This window comes from Tricharina praecox (assembly GCF_024521635.1).
Source record: "Tricharina praecox strain CBS 144465 chromosome Unknown BZA05scaffold_10, whole genome shotgun sequence".
NCBI lineage: Eukaryota > Fungi > Ascomycota > Pezizomycetes > Pezizales > Pyronemataceae > Tricharina > Tricharina praecox.
The window spans coordinates 220,555-235,447 of record NW_026250412.1 but is presented as its reverse complement, the minus strand read 5'-3'; the positions used below and the strand labels follow the sequence as shown (position 1 = coordinate 235,447).

Genomic DNA, 14,893 nt, shown 5'->3' with positions numbered 1-14,893 from the left:
GATATATAATCGACTACCCGGACGTCTTACCCAGCTCATCTTCACACACAATCTTCACCCTTCAAACCTACAACATCCTGAGCATTTACTGCCCCAATCAACTGCTGATAGCCCTCCTACAGCTACAGCCTGCTCCGACTTTAGGTATATAACATTGACGTCCTCCGGCCACTTCCTCTCCCTCATCACCTCCACCACCTCCTTCAACTTATAAGACTGGCCGGCAATCGCAATTAGCAACCGCAATTGCTAACACAATCTGTCACCAGCTTTGCCTATAGAAAAACACTCCATCACTTATCCGCCCAGCACCTCACTCATATCACATCGCATCACATCACATCAAAAACAATGGCTAAGATCAAGTCCATCGAGTACTTCCGCGTTCTCCCGAGATGGCTCTTCGTCAAGGTCACTACGGAGGACGGCCTCTATGGCTGGGGCGAATCCACGCTTGAGGGACATACGGAGGCCGTCGAGGGCTCGCTGAACGAACTCATCCTCAGATTCGTTGGCTACGAGGCAGAGTAAGTGATAATAATAAAATCAAAAGATCTGACAGATCACCCCCCCCTTCCCCGCTAGAGTCATATGACAGCACTGGGGACATCCAATTGACACTTCGTGCGTGCGCAGTGATATCGAGCATATCTGGCAGGTGGCCTGGCGGTTGGGCTTCTACCGTGGCGGCGCCGTCTTCATGTCCGCTATCTCTGGCATTGATATCGCCCTTTGGGATCTGAAAGGTACTTACTATGATACCACTACCACCACCACCACTCACAATCGCTCCGGCGGACTCATCATTTAACCGGGCTCTCTTCCACGATGCACACCCTCCCCCCTTGCTTGTCCCTATCTAACCATGCCCGGTAGCTGGGGAAAAAGAACTCTCAGCTGACTAGGGGGAAATGTAGGACGCAAACTCGGAGTGCCAGTTTACTCGCTGCTGGGAGGCAAGCTGCGTGACCAGCTCGCCGTCTACGCGTGGATCGGTGGTGACAGACCTTCCGATGTGGCCATTCAAGCGTATGCAAACCCCTCCTCCTCCCTTTCCGCCTACTGGGCCGTTCGTATCGTCTAGAGCCATCCATGAAAGTTGACATATTTATTTTTCTGCGGCACTAGTAAAATGCGCAAGGCGCAGGGTTTCACGGCCATCAAGATGAATGCCACCGAGGATCTTGGCTGGTTGGATTCTCCAAGCGCGCTAAATGCGTCGGTTGAGCGTCTGAAGGCCGTCAAGGCCGAGGGACTAGATGTTGGCCTCGACTTCCACGGCCGCCTGCACAAGCCGATGGCGAAGCAGCTTGCGAAGCTGCTCGAGCCGCATCAGCCGTTGTTCATCGAGGAGCCGTTATTGTCGGAGCACCCGGAGGCTATCAAGGCGTTCTCGCAGCACACCACCACCCCGATCGCCCTCGGAGAGCGCCTCTACAACCGCTGGGACGTCAAACCGTTCCTAGAGTCCTCCAGCATCGATATCCTCCAGCCCGACGTATCGCACTGTGGTGGCATCTCCGAGATCCGCAGGATCGCTGCCATGTGCGAGGCGTATGACGTCGGCCTCGGTAAGCCAGCCCGCTCTCCTGCCCGCGCTAGTGCGCTAGCGGCGTTCCTTCCTTCCTTCCTTATTTCCTTCCCTACCCCGCCATTCGGGTGACGACCAGTGACTGACTCTACAAACACAGCTCCGCACTGTCCACTCGGGCCGATTTCCCTTGCCGCGTCACTGCAGGTGGCCGTGGCGTGCCCCAACTTCGTGATCCAGGAGATGTCCCTGGGCATCCACTACAACAAGATGACGCCAGCAGGCGCGGGCACCTTCGACCTGTGCAGCTACCTCAAGGACCCGTCGGTCTTCGACGTGTCTGGCGGCTTCGTCAAGCGTCCCACCGGCGTTGGCATCGGCATCGAGATCGATGAGGAAATGGTCAGGAAGGTCAGCAAGGAGTGCACTACGGCCTGGAGGTGCCTCGAGTTTTTTGGCCCCGGAGGCGAGGTCAGGGAGTGGTAGGAGATAAGGGTGTTACTACTTCTTCCTTCCTTCTTTCTTTCTTTTCGATTCTTTTCACTGCGTTGTTCGTTCGTTTTCAGCTGTGTTCCCCCCTTTTCCTTCCTTCCTTTCTGTCTCTTCTCTTCTCTTCTCGTCCTTGTCCCCCCCTCCCCGCTCCGCTCCAGTCGGTCAAGCCCATAGTTACGCTTGGGTATGATGCTAAAGTGAGACGGAGCGCAAGAGTAAGCTGAGGAGATCTAGAGGCGTCGGGGGGAGGAGTGGGGAGCAAACGCAAAATGGTCATCATCATCGTTGTTGTCGTTGTCGTTAGGGGAAAGTGGTGTTATCTTAATGGGGCGGTGGATTCGCTTTTGTTTTCTTTTCTTTTCCGCATGTCTGTTTTTTCTTCTTTCCTTCTTTTATTTTTCTTTCCTTTCTGTCTTCTTTGGGGGTACAAGCGAAGGGTTCGTCACAGTACTGTAGGTCTTTTGTTTTTTTGGAATGGAACGCGCGAAATGAAAAAAAGTAAAACCAAAAAAAAAGGAAAAAAAGGAAAACCGACCGACATCGTGTCAGTGCAGTGCAGACTGTGCAGTGTTTGGTCTCCGGGTCCGAATGTCAGCAGGCAGGCAGGCAGGCAGGCAGGCATGAGTTTTATATCGGATGACCCCCCTCCTCTCTGGCCCCACCCTCGCCCCTCCATTTCGTCATGGAGTTACTCTACCTATCGTATCGTATGGTAACCACTGGTAACCACTGGTAACCACTGGTAACTACATACACTGGTGTTCCTGATCGTCCAATAGCACACCCGACAACAACTTTAGGGAAGAGTGCGGGGCCTGGGCTTGGCCAAACATATTCTCCGACAACCCCGTCCGGAAATCTTTAAACCAACCTCACCTCACTTCGCCTCTGATCCACTTTCCACTTCCCCTCTTCTCCCCGCTTATTGCAATATCGATGATGACGACGACGATGACGGCGATTCGTGGTAGTGGGAGTGGTGATGGTGCTGAGTGCTGAGTGGTGGGTGAGACAGCCATACAGACGCGAGTGACCACGTTTCACATCCGTTTGCTTTTGGGGTTGACGTCGGTAGTGGAGCCGTGGTGCGGGGCAGAATGAGATAGAGAGTACTTGGGTATTGGTGCTTTCCATCGCCCAAGAATCCTCTGCCTTTCATTTTCCATCGGGTGAATGAAAACCTCGGGGTCCTCCCCGTGGCATAACGATTACACGAGGGAGTGAGTGAGTGATATCGCATGCATGAATTACTCCCTGCGCCTAAAGCAAAGCGTACAGACCGTCTGCCCTGCGACGCCACCAAACGTAAAGCTAGGATACTTGACCCTGCCGTAGACCTGTAGCTCTCCTGCGGCGCCCTCCACAATCCTCCTCCCCAGCTCCTCCTCCGTCCAATTACAGCTCGTGACGACCAGCCAGCCACCCTTCCTCATCGCCGCGGCGACCTTGGCAGGGTACGCCTCTACCACCCGCCGCCCATCGGACAGCATCTCCTCGCTCAACGATATCGCGTCAAACGTGCCCTTATCCAGCACGACGTCGAAGCCTCCGGGGGGCACCCAGTGCTGTCCCATCAGCTCATCCTGTATGACATCCACGGTCTCGAACCGCACGTCCAGCCCCCGCTGCCGCGCAATCGTCCTCGCAAGGTCTACACTCGCGGGCGCGTAATCGATCCCGACCATCAAGCCGGCGTACTCCTCGTCCTCGTCCGCCTCCCGCAGCTCGAAGAGGAGGTGCCCGTTGCCCGTGCCGACGTCGAGGAATGAGGCGCTGGACGCTGATAACGGCAAAGAAGATAGGTACTGGATCATACGCTCCTCCGCGCATGACTCCGAGAACCAGATTATTCCCTCGTCGGAGGGGTTCTCGAGGAAGTTTTGTGTCTCCCGCGCGTATGCGCTCTCCCAGCTGGGGATGGGTTAGTGATGCTGATGGTGATGCGCGCGGAGGAGGGGAGGACAGACTGCTCTTTCGTTCCCAGCTCGGATGGGTCGAGGTGCTCTGGGAGACCATGGCCGGCCGTGGTTGTTGCGGGTGTGGGTTCGGGCATTGCGAGATGGTGAGCGCGGCCACGGGGTGGGGAATGAGCTATGATGTTTGGTGGGGTCAGGGCGTGGAGGCTCTGTGGGAAGTTCCGGGACTCCCTGCATGGCCGGCTACACACTCTATGTAGAGTAACTAGAGATTCTATATATGTGTAGATATATGTGTAGAGAAGATTAACATTCATCCTGCCCGCGAACTTGAAGACGAATTGCGATTCCGTGGGAAGCTCTCTTCTTCTTAATCCCGCCGAATCGAAAAGCTCTGTTGGTGGGAAGTGAGTGATCCGGCAAGCATCACTCTCGACCACAAGGTGCTTCCATCACCGGAATATTGATGGAGTGGGGGAGACTTCAACCCTCTCCTTCATCGTCACCGTGCCCCGCCTAACTTTCTTCTCGGGTTCGACATGGGAGACTGGATATGGCCAAGGTGACTTGATCGAGGAGCTCCTCAAGGTGGTGGAAGTGTGTCGACAACGTTGACGGATTGAATTGACCATGTCATTATCAGAATTCAATATGATCATAACAGAGTCCATTGAGTGAAATTGATAGCTGTGTACCTATCGGCCATTCAAGGTGTTTCCCTCGGTAACGATAGCTGCCGACCATCCCAGTTCGATAGATACCGGTAGTCATCTTTGCATGCTTCCGACCTCCCGCCCAGCTGAAGCGGTGCCTCTTCACCAACACATGCAGGGGCAGCAGGTACGCATTTGCTCTCAAGTAAGCGCAGTGAGCTGCAGGGCTGATTGTTGATAGATAATATAAAGCACTTCAATCCACCCTCTCAATCATTTGTACATACAATACGGTATCTGCTTCACAATGACCATCAAGAAGACTCCCATCTGGCTCGATTGCGACCCCGGTTTGCCCCCGCCAATCCCGCTCAGCTCAAGCTGTTAGTACACACATAGTTAACCCCACCTCCAGGTCACGATGTAAACCCTCCCTTCCATCGCCTGGACCCGCCAAAACTCCAGCTGATACAGACAGGATGCCTTCGCGATCATCCTCGCGGCCGAGCACCCTCACCTGGACCTATTGGGGGTGCGTTCCTCCCCTCCCCCTCCCTCAGCTCCCCCGCTGACCCACCAGATCTCGACCGTCCACGGCAACGCCTCTCTCCCCCGCGTAACCTACAACGTCCTCAGCATCCTGACGTCCATCGGGCGGACCTCCATCCCCGTGTACTCCGGCTGCTCCAAGCCCTTCATGCGGCCGGCCGTGCATGCGCCGGACATCCACGGCTCCAGCGGAATCGACGGGACTTCACTGCTGCCCATCCCCACCGCCTCCGCCCAACCCGCCAACGCGATCACCGCAATGGCGTCCGCGATCCTGTCGACTCCTCCACAGACCTGCGTTCTCGTCGCCACAGGCACACTAACGAACATCGCTCTACTCCTGGCGACGTTCCCGGCAGTGGCGGGGCACCTCCGGGCGCTGTCAGTGATGGGCGGAGCGTTCGGCACGCGCGCCGACGCGCGCGGGAATATCACGCCGCACGCGGAGTTCAATATCTACTGCGACCCTGAGGCCGCCCAGAGCATTTTCTCGAACCGCGCGCTGTCTGGCAGGATCACGCTCGTGCCGCTGGATATTACCCATACGGTGCTGGCGACGGATGAGGTGCTGGAGAGGCTACGCTACGGAGGAGAGGGCGTAAGGGGCAGCAGTGAGCTGAGAGTTATGCTCGTGGAGCTCCTCACGTTCTTCAGGGATACGTATGCCAAGGTCTTTGGGATTACGGCTGGCCCCCCGCTGCATGATCCGTTGGCGGTCGCGGCGGTGTTGCCGACGGACGAGGTGCAGTGGGAGATGGAGGAAGTGCGGGTCGAGGTTGTGTGCCATGGCGAGGAGGTCGGCAGGACCGTTAAGACGAGGGAGGAGCCCGCGGTGATCGGTGAGGGATTGGGAGCGGGCGGAAAGGATCCGTATACTACTGTTCTGGTGCCGAAGAAGGTCGATGTCGATGCGTTCTGGAAGTTGCTGTTGGATATGGTGACGGCGGCGGATGGGAGGTATACATGGCCGGAGACGGCGACTGTGGACGCCTAGACGGGCGATACCTACTTGTTTTTACTGTACTGGGAAATGGAGAGCTATGGATATAGAACCTTCATATACATTGCGAATGAAGTATAGAAGTATTGGTATCATCTAAAGTAGTGTACAAGTACAAAGCAGCAAAACTCCGCATTGCGCCGACATGATATGATCCAGGCGGTCGAGATGCGACACCCGAAAGTAAGTAAGTCTGTAGACAGCCAAATTCAACCCTCGACCTCGACCCTTCCCTCCTCCTCATCCTTCAGCACGCGGCGTTTCTGGCGCTCCCTGATCCTCCTCTCCTCCTGTCTCAGGGCCACAAAGCGTTCCACACGCTCCCTCTCGCAATGATGCTGCTCGTCTACAAACAGCGTGGACCACCCTTTATGAGTGCGGCAATTCTTCTTAATACAAACGCCGTCTCTGCCAGGGATCCACTCAGTCTCGAAAACGTTTGCGCCCTCGTCCGTCTCGCACCACTCGTCCCACTCGAGATCGTCGAGCGCCAGTCTGGTGTCGTAGCCACAGATGGCGGTGACCTTGCCGGCGTCAGGATCGCTCTGCAGCTCCTCGAGGATGCGGGCGCGGCGCTCGATCGCGAGCTCGACGTAGCGGCCGCGCTGCTCGATCCGCTTCTTCTGCTTGGTCAGCGCGTGGCGCTCCAGCAGGATCTTGGAGAGCCGCAGGGTTTCCTCCGTGGTGGGAGTGCAGGCGCCGCGCGGCGGCGTCGGTATGTGGTCGCCGAGACGCTTGAATTCCGCGCCGGTGGTGACGACGCTGGCGAGCGCGGCGACTTGCGGACGTGAGAGCGTCGAGCGAGGGATTGCGTATTTGTTCATGTAGTCGACGCCGCATTTCGTGGAGCAGTACTTGGACGGGGGGTTCTGGTCGATGGCGGCGGGTTTGCGGCAGTGTGGCAGCCGGCACATCCGTTTCCACGTCGTTCGCTGCGTCGATGTTTGACAGTGCTGGCCTTGGGGAATGTTAGCAGGTGGCCGACCGCAGTGGAGCTGATGGGGATGGGGGCCGTCGTACAATAGTACTTGTCAATGAGATTCCCATCCTCCTCCTTGACCTTGACACACTCTCCATGATACCAATCCTCACACCCATCACAGCAGATCATCCACTTCCCCGTATCCGGCTTGCGGCATATACAGTACAGCTCCCGTCCATCCTTGTCGTACTTTGGCAATCCGACAATGTTCGTCATGCTATCCTTCGAGTGCGCCTTCTTCTTCGTCGCCGCCGCCGGAGCATGCACCTTCTTCAACTTCTTCTTTGGCGATGCCGCATCCTGCATCACCTGGTCCTCGTCGTCGCCTCCGAAATCCCCGTCGTCGTCGTGCGTATGCCGCTTCTTGCTCTGCGCCTGCCCCTTCTTTTTCGGCGCCGGGGGCTTCTTCTTATGGCTTTTCTTTGGCATTGCGCTGGCGGTGCTGGCGGTGCTGGCGGTGGTTGTGGTAGAGGTGGTGGAGGTGGTGTTTGTCTTTGAGGGCAGAGGCAGAGGCAGAGGTAGAGGAGGTGGTGAAGCTCGCGTCCTCTGAGCCGCCTCGTAATCCATCGTGGGCGTGTCCGTCTCCGTCTCCGCGACCCCATCTCCCTCCCTCTCTCCCTCCTCCGACTCACGGTCGGATTCCTCCTCCGAGCCATCATCATCAACTGGTGGACGGTCCGACTCAGTCTCTGACGAGTCCTCCGGCGGCGGCAGCACGCGATCGGCGCGGTAGTCGGACATTTCCACCTCCACCTCGACCTCCACGTCCTCAGCTATCCGCTCGTCTTCTATTCCATCATCGTCGACATCGACGTCATGTGCTTGTGCTTGTGCTTGTGATGGTGCTGGGTGTGGTGGTGCTGGGTGTGGTGGTGCTGGGTGTGGTGGTGCTGGTGGAGGTGGAGGGTGAGGTGGCGCGGCGCGGTGGACGGGACTCGACGGACCGGACGACATTGGATTTAGCAGCGCTTGCAGTGAAGACATTGTGGAAAGCCCCCAGTGGTCGTGGTGGTTAGGTGAGGTCCTTAGGGCCGTCGTGGCGACGCTTGTGGACCGTGGACCGGGATAAAAGGTATCGCCCGCCTGGCGAGAGGGCTTGGCGGGAAGCTTCTTGTATCACACGGCCGGGGTTGTGGTCACCATGCCATGGTCTACATATAAAGGCCATATTCTATATGTACGACAATAAATTGATGTTCTCTCTCTCTTCGCAGGTGTCGGGCCGGGCGGGCAGGAAAGGTTGGGTAGGCGGACCGTCATAGTCTAGAAAGGCCATATACGACAATACATTGATATTCTCTCTCAGGAGTCAGCAGTCACCACAGACATATATACAAAACTTCTCAATCACACTCAATAACCACCCCTCCTCACCTCACCGCCATACCTCTCCCAAAAACCCCGACAGCTGGCATGTCCACCCCAGCGCTCATCCCACCATCCGGCCTTGTCCTTCTGCTCTTTAAGCGCGGGCACCAACTCGCCCTTGCCGAGTTTACAAAGTTTACAAGCCTGCCCACCCCTCCACACGCCCTTCCACTCCTCATCAATCTCCGGCACCGCTCCCGCCGTGGCCGCCTTTAGCCGCCCCGTCCCCTCCTTCCAGATCCTGCACGCCTCCTTGACCTCCCTCTCCTCCTTCTGAACCTCTGGGCCCCCGCCGGCGCCAAGTTTCATCCCGCCGGCGCCTGCACCACCACCTCCCACCCGGGCGCGCCGCTTGCGACCGGCAATGATCCGCCCGGCCACGCGCCCAAATTCACACACGCCCTCGAGAAACTGCCGTGTCTTTGGGTGCGAGAGCACGCGCTGCCGCAGCGGGAACGGAAGGCCCTTCAAGCTGTCCAGGAGCTTCTCCTGCGGAAGCAAGAACAGTGGCGAGAGCGTTTGTAGCAGTGCAGCGACGGGCGGGAATTGTTCTGGCGGGGGCGGGGGGAGCGGCTTGGGCGGCGTGGCGAAGCGGTGCAGTGATATACCGTGTGCTGCGGGTGCTGGTGAAGTACGGAATTGCGCTGGTGCTGGGGCGGGTGGCAGGGAGGTTCGTGCGGGTTGGTGGGGAATAGACGGTGATGCTGGTGCTGCAGGTGGTGGTGGTTGGGCACTCTGTGAGCGCGGCGGTGGGCGGTAACCGAACGCCTTCTGTGGTTCGGGCGTGGTGATCGGCGAAGTGACAAAATCTCCAAAATCATCATCCACATCCGGCGCTATAGGAGGAGGCGGCCGTAGGTCCAGCAGCCCGGGACTTGGTCTCTGCTGCCAAAACTGCTGCTGTACTGGCGGTGGCGGCGACGGTGTGTGTACAGGTGCACTCGGCCCAAAAATCTCAAACAAGCTCTGCGAATGTGAATGGCCCCTCACCGCCGACGGTCTGCGAGGAGGAGGCGGCGGGTGATCAAAGCTTCCCATTCCCATCGCCACCGAGGGCCCCCTCGGAGCGGCAGCCTCAAAGCCACCCAGCCCCATACTCATCGACGCCGAGGGCCGCCTCGGAGCCGCAGTTTCAAAGCCACCCAACCCCAGCCCCATGCCCATCGCCGCCGACTGTCTCCTCGAGCCGCTTCGTGCCGTCTCAAAGCTCCCGAAATCATCGAACCCGTCGTTGGCATACAGATCACTCGTAGCGGTGCCCCTCTGCGGCCCAATATCGAATAGCCCCGACGAGTACGGATCCATCGGCGCCGCTGGCCGGCCAAACGACCGTGTGCCATGGAGACTTACGGGGCGGCGTTGACGCTCCTGGTGCTGCAGTGCGCTTACGGGTCGGTGTTGGGGCGGACGGGGGTTGGATTTCAGGCCGGTGTCCATGATCCCCAACAGGTCGTCGAAGGTTGTGGCGGTTGCGCCGCGCCGCCGGCCATGGTGCTGCGGCGGCGGTGGCGGTGCCGGCGATGGCTGTGAGGGCGCCGGTGCCCGAGGTGGTTGATATAACGAGTCGAATTCACTCAGGATGTCCTGTGACATAGCTGTAGCTGTTTCTGCTGCTGCCGTAAGAAATTACGTAGAAGTGGGGGATCGATATCTGTGTTGGTATGCTGACGGGGGCAGGTAGCAGTCGGGAGGTAGGGGGGCGCGTGTAGGGGGAAGGTATGTAGATGAGATGGATGGGATGGATGGGATGGGATGGGACAGGAGATGTCCTTTCTCCTTTGCTTCCTCCTTCATCGAATAGAAGGACCTTGGTGGTCGTCTTGCTCCTTCTAGAATTCCCGAGTTCAGGGGACGGAGTCAATGCGCATACGGCAGCGCACGGCTATCGGATCGACAACTCCCATCCAGACTCCAGTCACCAGTGGCCGTGTAGAGTATGACAGGAATAGGTAAAGTGTGGTTGGCATGAGTAGTGGTCTAAGCGCGCTTTCAGGACACGGTTGCTAGCCAGGAACCTTCGACATGACGAGCTGACCTGGACGGACGAGAAGAGCATCTCATCTCAAATGGCCACAGTCACTTGACTCCAGTAACTATACCTCCATACTTTCCCCACATCTTTTAAAGTGTGCGAACCCACGCTCTCTTCATAGCCCACCAGATACGCTCTTTACGTACATACAGACTACGGTACACTGTACAGACCCACCCGTCCAACCAGCCAAGAACCATGGCGCGCCGCAAGCAGTCCCCGCCAGATCACGACCCGATCACCGAAGCGGCCGAGTCGCTCACTCACCGCGCCGAGTCCGCGCCCGACCACGGCAGCTCCATCTTCCAGCTCATCATCTGCGTAGGCGGGATCTACGCCAGCTTGTGAGCTCCCCCGCACCTCCCCTCCCCGTGCGCGCAGCTAACCCACTCCCCCAGCCTAGTATGGGCGCTGCTCCAAGAGCGGATCACGACGACCTCATACGGCCCTGACCGCAAGATCTTCCGCCACTCCTTGGTGCTCAACACGGTGCAGTCCCTCTTCGCGTCGCTCAGCGGCTACGCCTACTTCCGGATCTCGTCGTCGTCGTCCTCTCCGCCGCGGGTGTTCCCCGGCGTCAACATCACGTCGCGGCTCCTCCTCGTCGCGCTCACGCAGACCCTCGCCTCGCCGTTCGGCTACAAGGCGCTCACGCACATCGATTACATCACGTACATCCTCGCGAAGTCGTGCAAGCTGCTCCCCGTCATGTTCCTGCACGTCACGCTGTTCCGGCGCAAGTACCCGCTATACAAGTACCTCGTCGTCCTCGCGGTCTCCGCCGGCGTCGCAGTGTTCACACTGTACCCCAGCGTCCCCAAGACGCCCAAAACCCCGCGCACCCCCTCCAGCACAGACACGGAGAAAAACGTCCTCTGGGGCCTCTCCCTGCTCGGCATGAACCTGCTGTTCGACGGCCTGACGAACACGATCCAGGACGACATCTTCACGCGCGCCCCCAAGGGCACCGTCAGCGGCCCGCAGATGATGGCCGCGCTGAATACGCTCTCCAGCGTGCTAACGGCAACATACCTCCTGCTGAACCCGTGGAGCACCGAGCTGGCGGATGCTGCGGCGTTCGTGGCCGAGTTCCCGAAGGTCGGACTGGATATCCTCGGATTCGCGTTCTGTGGCGCTGTTGGACAGGTGTTTATCTGTATGAACCACCCCCCTTCCCCCCACCCCACGAAATGATTGACTAATGAGGTAACAGTCCACACGTTAGCGAAATTCGGCTCGCTGGTCCTGGTCACGGTCAATGTTACGAGGAAGATGCTGTCGATGGTGTTTTCGGTGGTGGCGTTCGGCCACAGCCTGTCGGTGATGCAGATGCTCGGAGTCGGGCTGGTGTTCAGCGGCATCGGCGCCGAGGCCGAGGTAAAGCGCCGCAGTGAGAATGCTAAGAAGCTGCAGAAGATGAAGATGAACGTGAACGGAAATGGAAATGGAAATGCGAATGGGTATGAAAAGAAGAAGGAATAGAAGATGTGAGTTTATAAGTTTATAAGCCACGGCGTTGTTAAATGCAAGGATTTGTATTTTGCGGGGCATAGCATAGAGATATAGATTATCACATGTATTCCCCAGTACACAATTCTAGCGATCATTCCCCAGTACACAATTCTAGCGATCTCGATTGAAATTAGTTCAATAGTATATCCGCAATTGAAGACGCTTTTTGGTTTTGATTTTTCCCAGAACCTTTTCCAAACGCCCACCATAAATCTTCCGTCTTCGCTTGTCTACAGGAAAGTCTACAGGAAAGCCTCCAGGTTCAACTCGACTGCCGAAACGGGGTATGGAATCTCAAACTTCTCCAAAACCGAAGGATGCAATCTGCAAGTACAAGAACGGTTAGTGGGTGCACAGTACTATAGCTTCGAGTGATAAAGAGTGAACATACATTCCGAACGAGCCAATCTTCTGCGTCTTCTCGCCCAAGCCGTCGACGGGAAGGTGTCGGAGGAAAACGGCCGCTCCTCGGCCAGGGAAGTAGGTAGAGTCTGAACGATGTTAGCTAGGTGCCTAGGTGATTGCCAAGTTGGGTGATGGGTGATGGAACTTACCGTCAGCCGCCTCGATCCAGTATCCCAACTTCGGCTCGACCGCGCCCGTCTCCGAGATGTCCGTGCTAAGCATGGCCATCAGACGGTCCAGCAGGCCGTGGACGACCTCGAAGCCGCTCGTCTTTCCGCAGTAGGCAGCAGCAAAGTGGCGTTCGTTCCTGCTCTTCCGCTCAAGGCTCATGTCCTTGAAGGCGACATCGCTGGCCTCAAAGACCTTGATGGGCAAGCTGTGCTTTCGGTTCTCCCTGATGGTCTTGAGGATACCGGGGAGCAGGCTGGTGCGCACGATCTGGTACTCGGCGGTCTTGGGGTTGGCTAACCGCACGGCGGTGGTGCCGTCGTCCTTTCGGTTGAGCCAGGCGAAGTTCTCGTCGTGCGAGCACAGGATCAGAGGCATCACCTCGGACCATCCGCACAGAGCCGATTCGAGACGGACGATGTCGGCGAGCTTGTTGAGAGGCAGAGGGCTGGCGATGGTGCCGCCAGTACCCTTGGGGAACGTTCTTGTGAGGTTATCGTAGCCGTACGAGATGGCAACATCCTCCATGATATCGCACTGGTGCAACACATCCGCCCGGGTGACGGGTACATCGACGTCGAGGATATCCGCGTTGGCCGCAGAAGGTTTCGCCGAGTAGCACATCCTTGTGAGCAGCTTGCAGATCTCCTCCGCCGAGAGCTCGAGTCCGCAGCAGGCGTTGATGTAGGAGATCTCGGCCGTTGTCGCGCGAGGCGTGACGTTGGGGACCTCTCTTGTCTCGTTGTTGTGGGGGGAGATGATCTTGACGGGCTCGACGGTGAATTCCTCATCGCAGTACTGCGAGAACATGGCGACAAGCATGTTGGTCACGATTTCCGCTTTAGTCCGGTCTGTAGCCGTGACCTCGATCAGGACGTTCCGAGTCTCCAGAGTGATTTTGGAGCGGTCACTGTTGATGAGCGGTGGCAACGAGCACACGTTGCGCTCCGCGTCGAGGACAACCGGGTACACTGGGGAATCGCGGATGATGTGGAGGTATCGTCCGATGTGTTTGTCGTTCTAAATGTAGTACATACCAAGTCAGGGTGTGCGAACATATGCTGAAAGGTTACAAGGCCTACCTCGTAGAAAGTCATGAGCTCCCGAGCATTCATGGACTTTGTCTGGTTCAACGGAGTAAACACAACATCCTCCGGAGCGAGAGCTTCGTAGGTGAAGGGCCCCTTCACAGTATCCAGATCGTGCGTGCCCATCGAGACGAGGGTTCTTTGCCGGCAAAGATTCTGGTGCAGCTTGTCCTGAAGCCCGATGAAGGAGTCATAGCGCTCCTGCGTGAATTTGACACCGCGCAGTACGGCGGCCGAGATGTATGGACGGATTTTGGTGGTCTGAAGGATCGGCCGGTCAGCGTTCCGGGCGCACCATTTCTCCCGAGGGAACAGAGGCGATTACCTCCTCGGTCACAGTGATCTGATGGACCTCGCCGTCCGGCGGCGCCACGACCCTGTAGTTGGGCACTGTCGCCCTGCCCAAGAAGATGTTGAGCATCAGAGCGATACCCTCGAAGCAGAGCATATCATATCTAACCAGCAACGTCAGCGAACAGTGCACGGCACCCGCGTCGCCCGGTCATCGCATAGTACCTGTTGGCGGGGATCTCGATCTTGAGCTGAGGAGCCTCGTCCTTTGGCCGATCCTTGTCATGTTCGGTCTGCGGCGATCGTTAATTCGAGGGATCCACGAAGACCGACTGGACAGAGCATTCAGTAGCTCGGTTGTTGGGGGGAGTGGAATGATCGTACGTCTTCATCGAGTTCGATGCCTGCACGAAACATGACCAAGTCAGTGACCCGCGCGGAACAAGAGAAGCACAGGCAAGCAAGCAGGCGCCAGTACCGAATTCGAAGCACAGTTCGTCGAACTCCTTGGTGGTGTAGTTCTTCCCCAGGGCGTCGAAGAGGGCGTACTTGTCGACGGAGATGGTCGGCATGTCTGCGAGTTATGGACGGGTGACAATCGGTGAGGGTATGACTGAGATGGAGGGGCTTATGGAGGGGTTATGGCCGGTAGCGGGAGCGACGTTCGGTTTTGGATCGATGGTTGGCTGGTTAGGCTTAGTGTCACACAGCCAGAAGCAGGAGCAGCGGGGAAGCAGGGTTTCCGTCCTCTCCGAGCCAAGCCGCGCCCATCTCTGCGCTCACTCGTCCTGCTGAGTTCCTTCCGCCAGAATTCCCCACTCTGCTGGCAAAGAAGAGGCATATGTACATCGTGGATGTGAGACGGACAGGGGAGCTCTGAAGATTTCTCTTCCGCTGCTAGTGCAG

The 14,893-nt window shown here is 57.5% G+C and overlaps 7 protein-coding genes across 7 annotated transcripts; 3 read left to right on the top strand and 4 right to left on the bottom strand.

The window, feature by feature from the left end:
* The first annotated feature begins 252 nt into the window (after positions 1 to 252).
* Positions 253 to 2,155, top strand: BZA05DRAFT_26386 (enolase C-terminal domain-like protein). Its single transcript, XM_051480159.1, has 5 exons — positions 253 to 527; positions 637 to 746; positions 918 to 1,029; positions 1,129 to 1,571; positions 1,692 to 2,155. Exons 1-5 carry the CDS (start codon positions 352 to 354, stop codon positions 2,015 to 2,017), a joined length of 1,167 nt encoding a protein of 388 aa, XP_051339948.1. The 5' UTR covers positions 253 to 351; the 3' UTR covers positions 2,018 to 2,155.
* Positions 2,156 to 3,270: 1,115 nt separating this feature from the next.
* BZA05DRAFT_444378 (S-adenosyl-L-methionine-dependent methyltransferase) lies at positions 3,271 to 4,076 on the bottom strand (the record flags this gene model as incomplete). The annotated part of the gene is made up of 2 exons (XM_051486908.1): positions 3,271 to 3,934; positions 3,991 to 4,076. The coding sequence occupies 2 exons, from the start codon at positions 4,074 to 4,076 to the stop codon at positions 3,271 to 3,273; spliced, it is 750 nt and encodes a 249-aa protein (XP_051339947.1).
* Positions 4,077 to 4,617: 541 nt separating this feature from the next.
* BZA05DRAFT_395735 (Inosine/uridine-preferring nucleoside hydrolase domain-containing protein) lies at positions 4,618 to 6,226 on the top strand. Its single transcript, XM_051483471.1, has 5 exons — positions 4,618 to 4,779; positions 4,834 to 4,942; positions 5,008 to 5,015; positions 5,071 to 5,124; positions 5,173 to 6,226. The coding sequence occupies exons 2-5, from the start codon at positions 4,900 to 4,902 to the stop codon at positions 6,133 to 6,135; spliced, it is 1,068 nt and encodes a 355-aa protein (XP_051339946.1). The 5' UTR covers positions 4,618 to 4,779; positions 4,834 to 4,899; the 3' UTR covers positions 6,136 to 6,226.
* Positions 6,227 to 6,350: 124 nt separating this feature from the next.
* BZA05DRAFT_336623 (uncharacterized protein) lies at positions 6,351 to 7,339 on the bottom strand (the record flags this gene model as incomplete). The annotated part of the gene is made up of 2 exons (XM_051480813.1): positions 6,351 to 7,099; positions 7,162 to 7,339. The coding sequence occupies 2 exons, from the start codon at positions 7,337 to 7,339 to the stop codon at positions 6,351 to 6,353; spliced, it is 927 nt and encodes a 308-aa protein (XP_051339945.1).
* A 992-nt stretch (positions 7,340 to 8,331) lies between these two features.
* Positions 8,332 to 10,505, bottom strand: BZA05DRAFT_395732 (uncharacterized protein). The gene has a single exon (XM_051483470.1). It carries the CDS (start codon positions 10,082 to 10,084, stop codon positions 8,477 to 8,479), a length of 1,608 nt encoding a protein of 535 aa, XP_051339944.1. The 5' UTR covers positions 10,085 to 10,505; the 3' UTR covers positions 8,332 to 8,476.
* Positions 10,506 to 12,155, top strand: BZA05DRAFT_352359 (UAA transporter). Its single transcript, XM_051481317.1, has 3 exons — positions 10,506 to 10,867; positions 10,922 to 11,679; positions 11,737 to 12,155. The coding sequence occupies exons 1-3, from the start codon at positions 10,722 to 10,724 to the stop codon at positions 12,003 to 12,005; spliced, it is 1,173 nt and encodes a 390-aa protein (XP_051339943.1). The 5' UTR covers positions 10,506 to 10,721; the 3' UTR covers positions 12,006 to 12,155.
* Positions 12,102 to 14,717, bottom strand: BZA05DRAFT_395729 (uncharacterized protein). Its single transcript, XM_051483469.1, has 8 exons — positions 14,466 to 14,717; positions 14,372 to 14,391; positions 14,213 to 14,280; positions 14,022 to 14,151; positions 13,691 to 13,957; positions 12,590 to 13,628; positions 12,427 to 12,526; positions 12,102 to 12,359 (listed from the first exon to the last, which is right to left on the bottom strand). Exons 1-8 carry the CDS (start codon positions 14,557 to 14,559, stop codon positions 12,278 to 12,280), a joined length of 1,800 nt encoding a protein of 599 aa, XP_051339942.1. The 5' UTR covers positions 14,560 to 14,717; the 3' UTR covers positions 12,102 to 12,277.
* Positions 14,718 to 14,893: the final 176 nt, after the last annotated feature.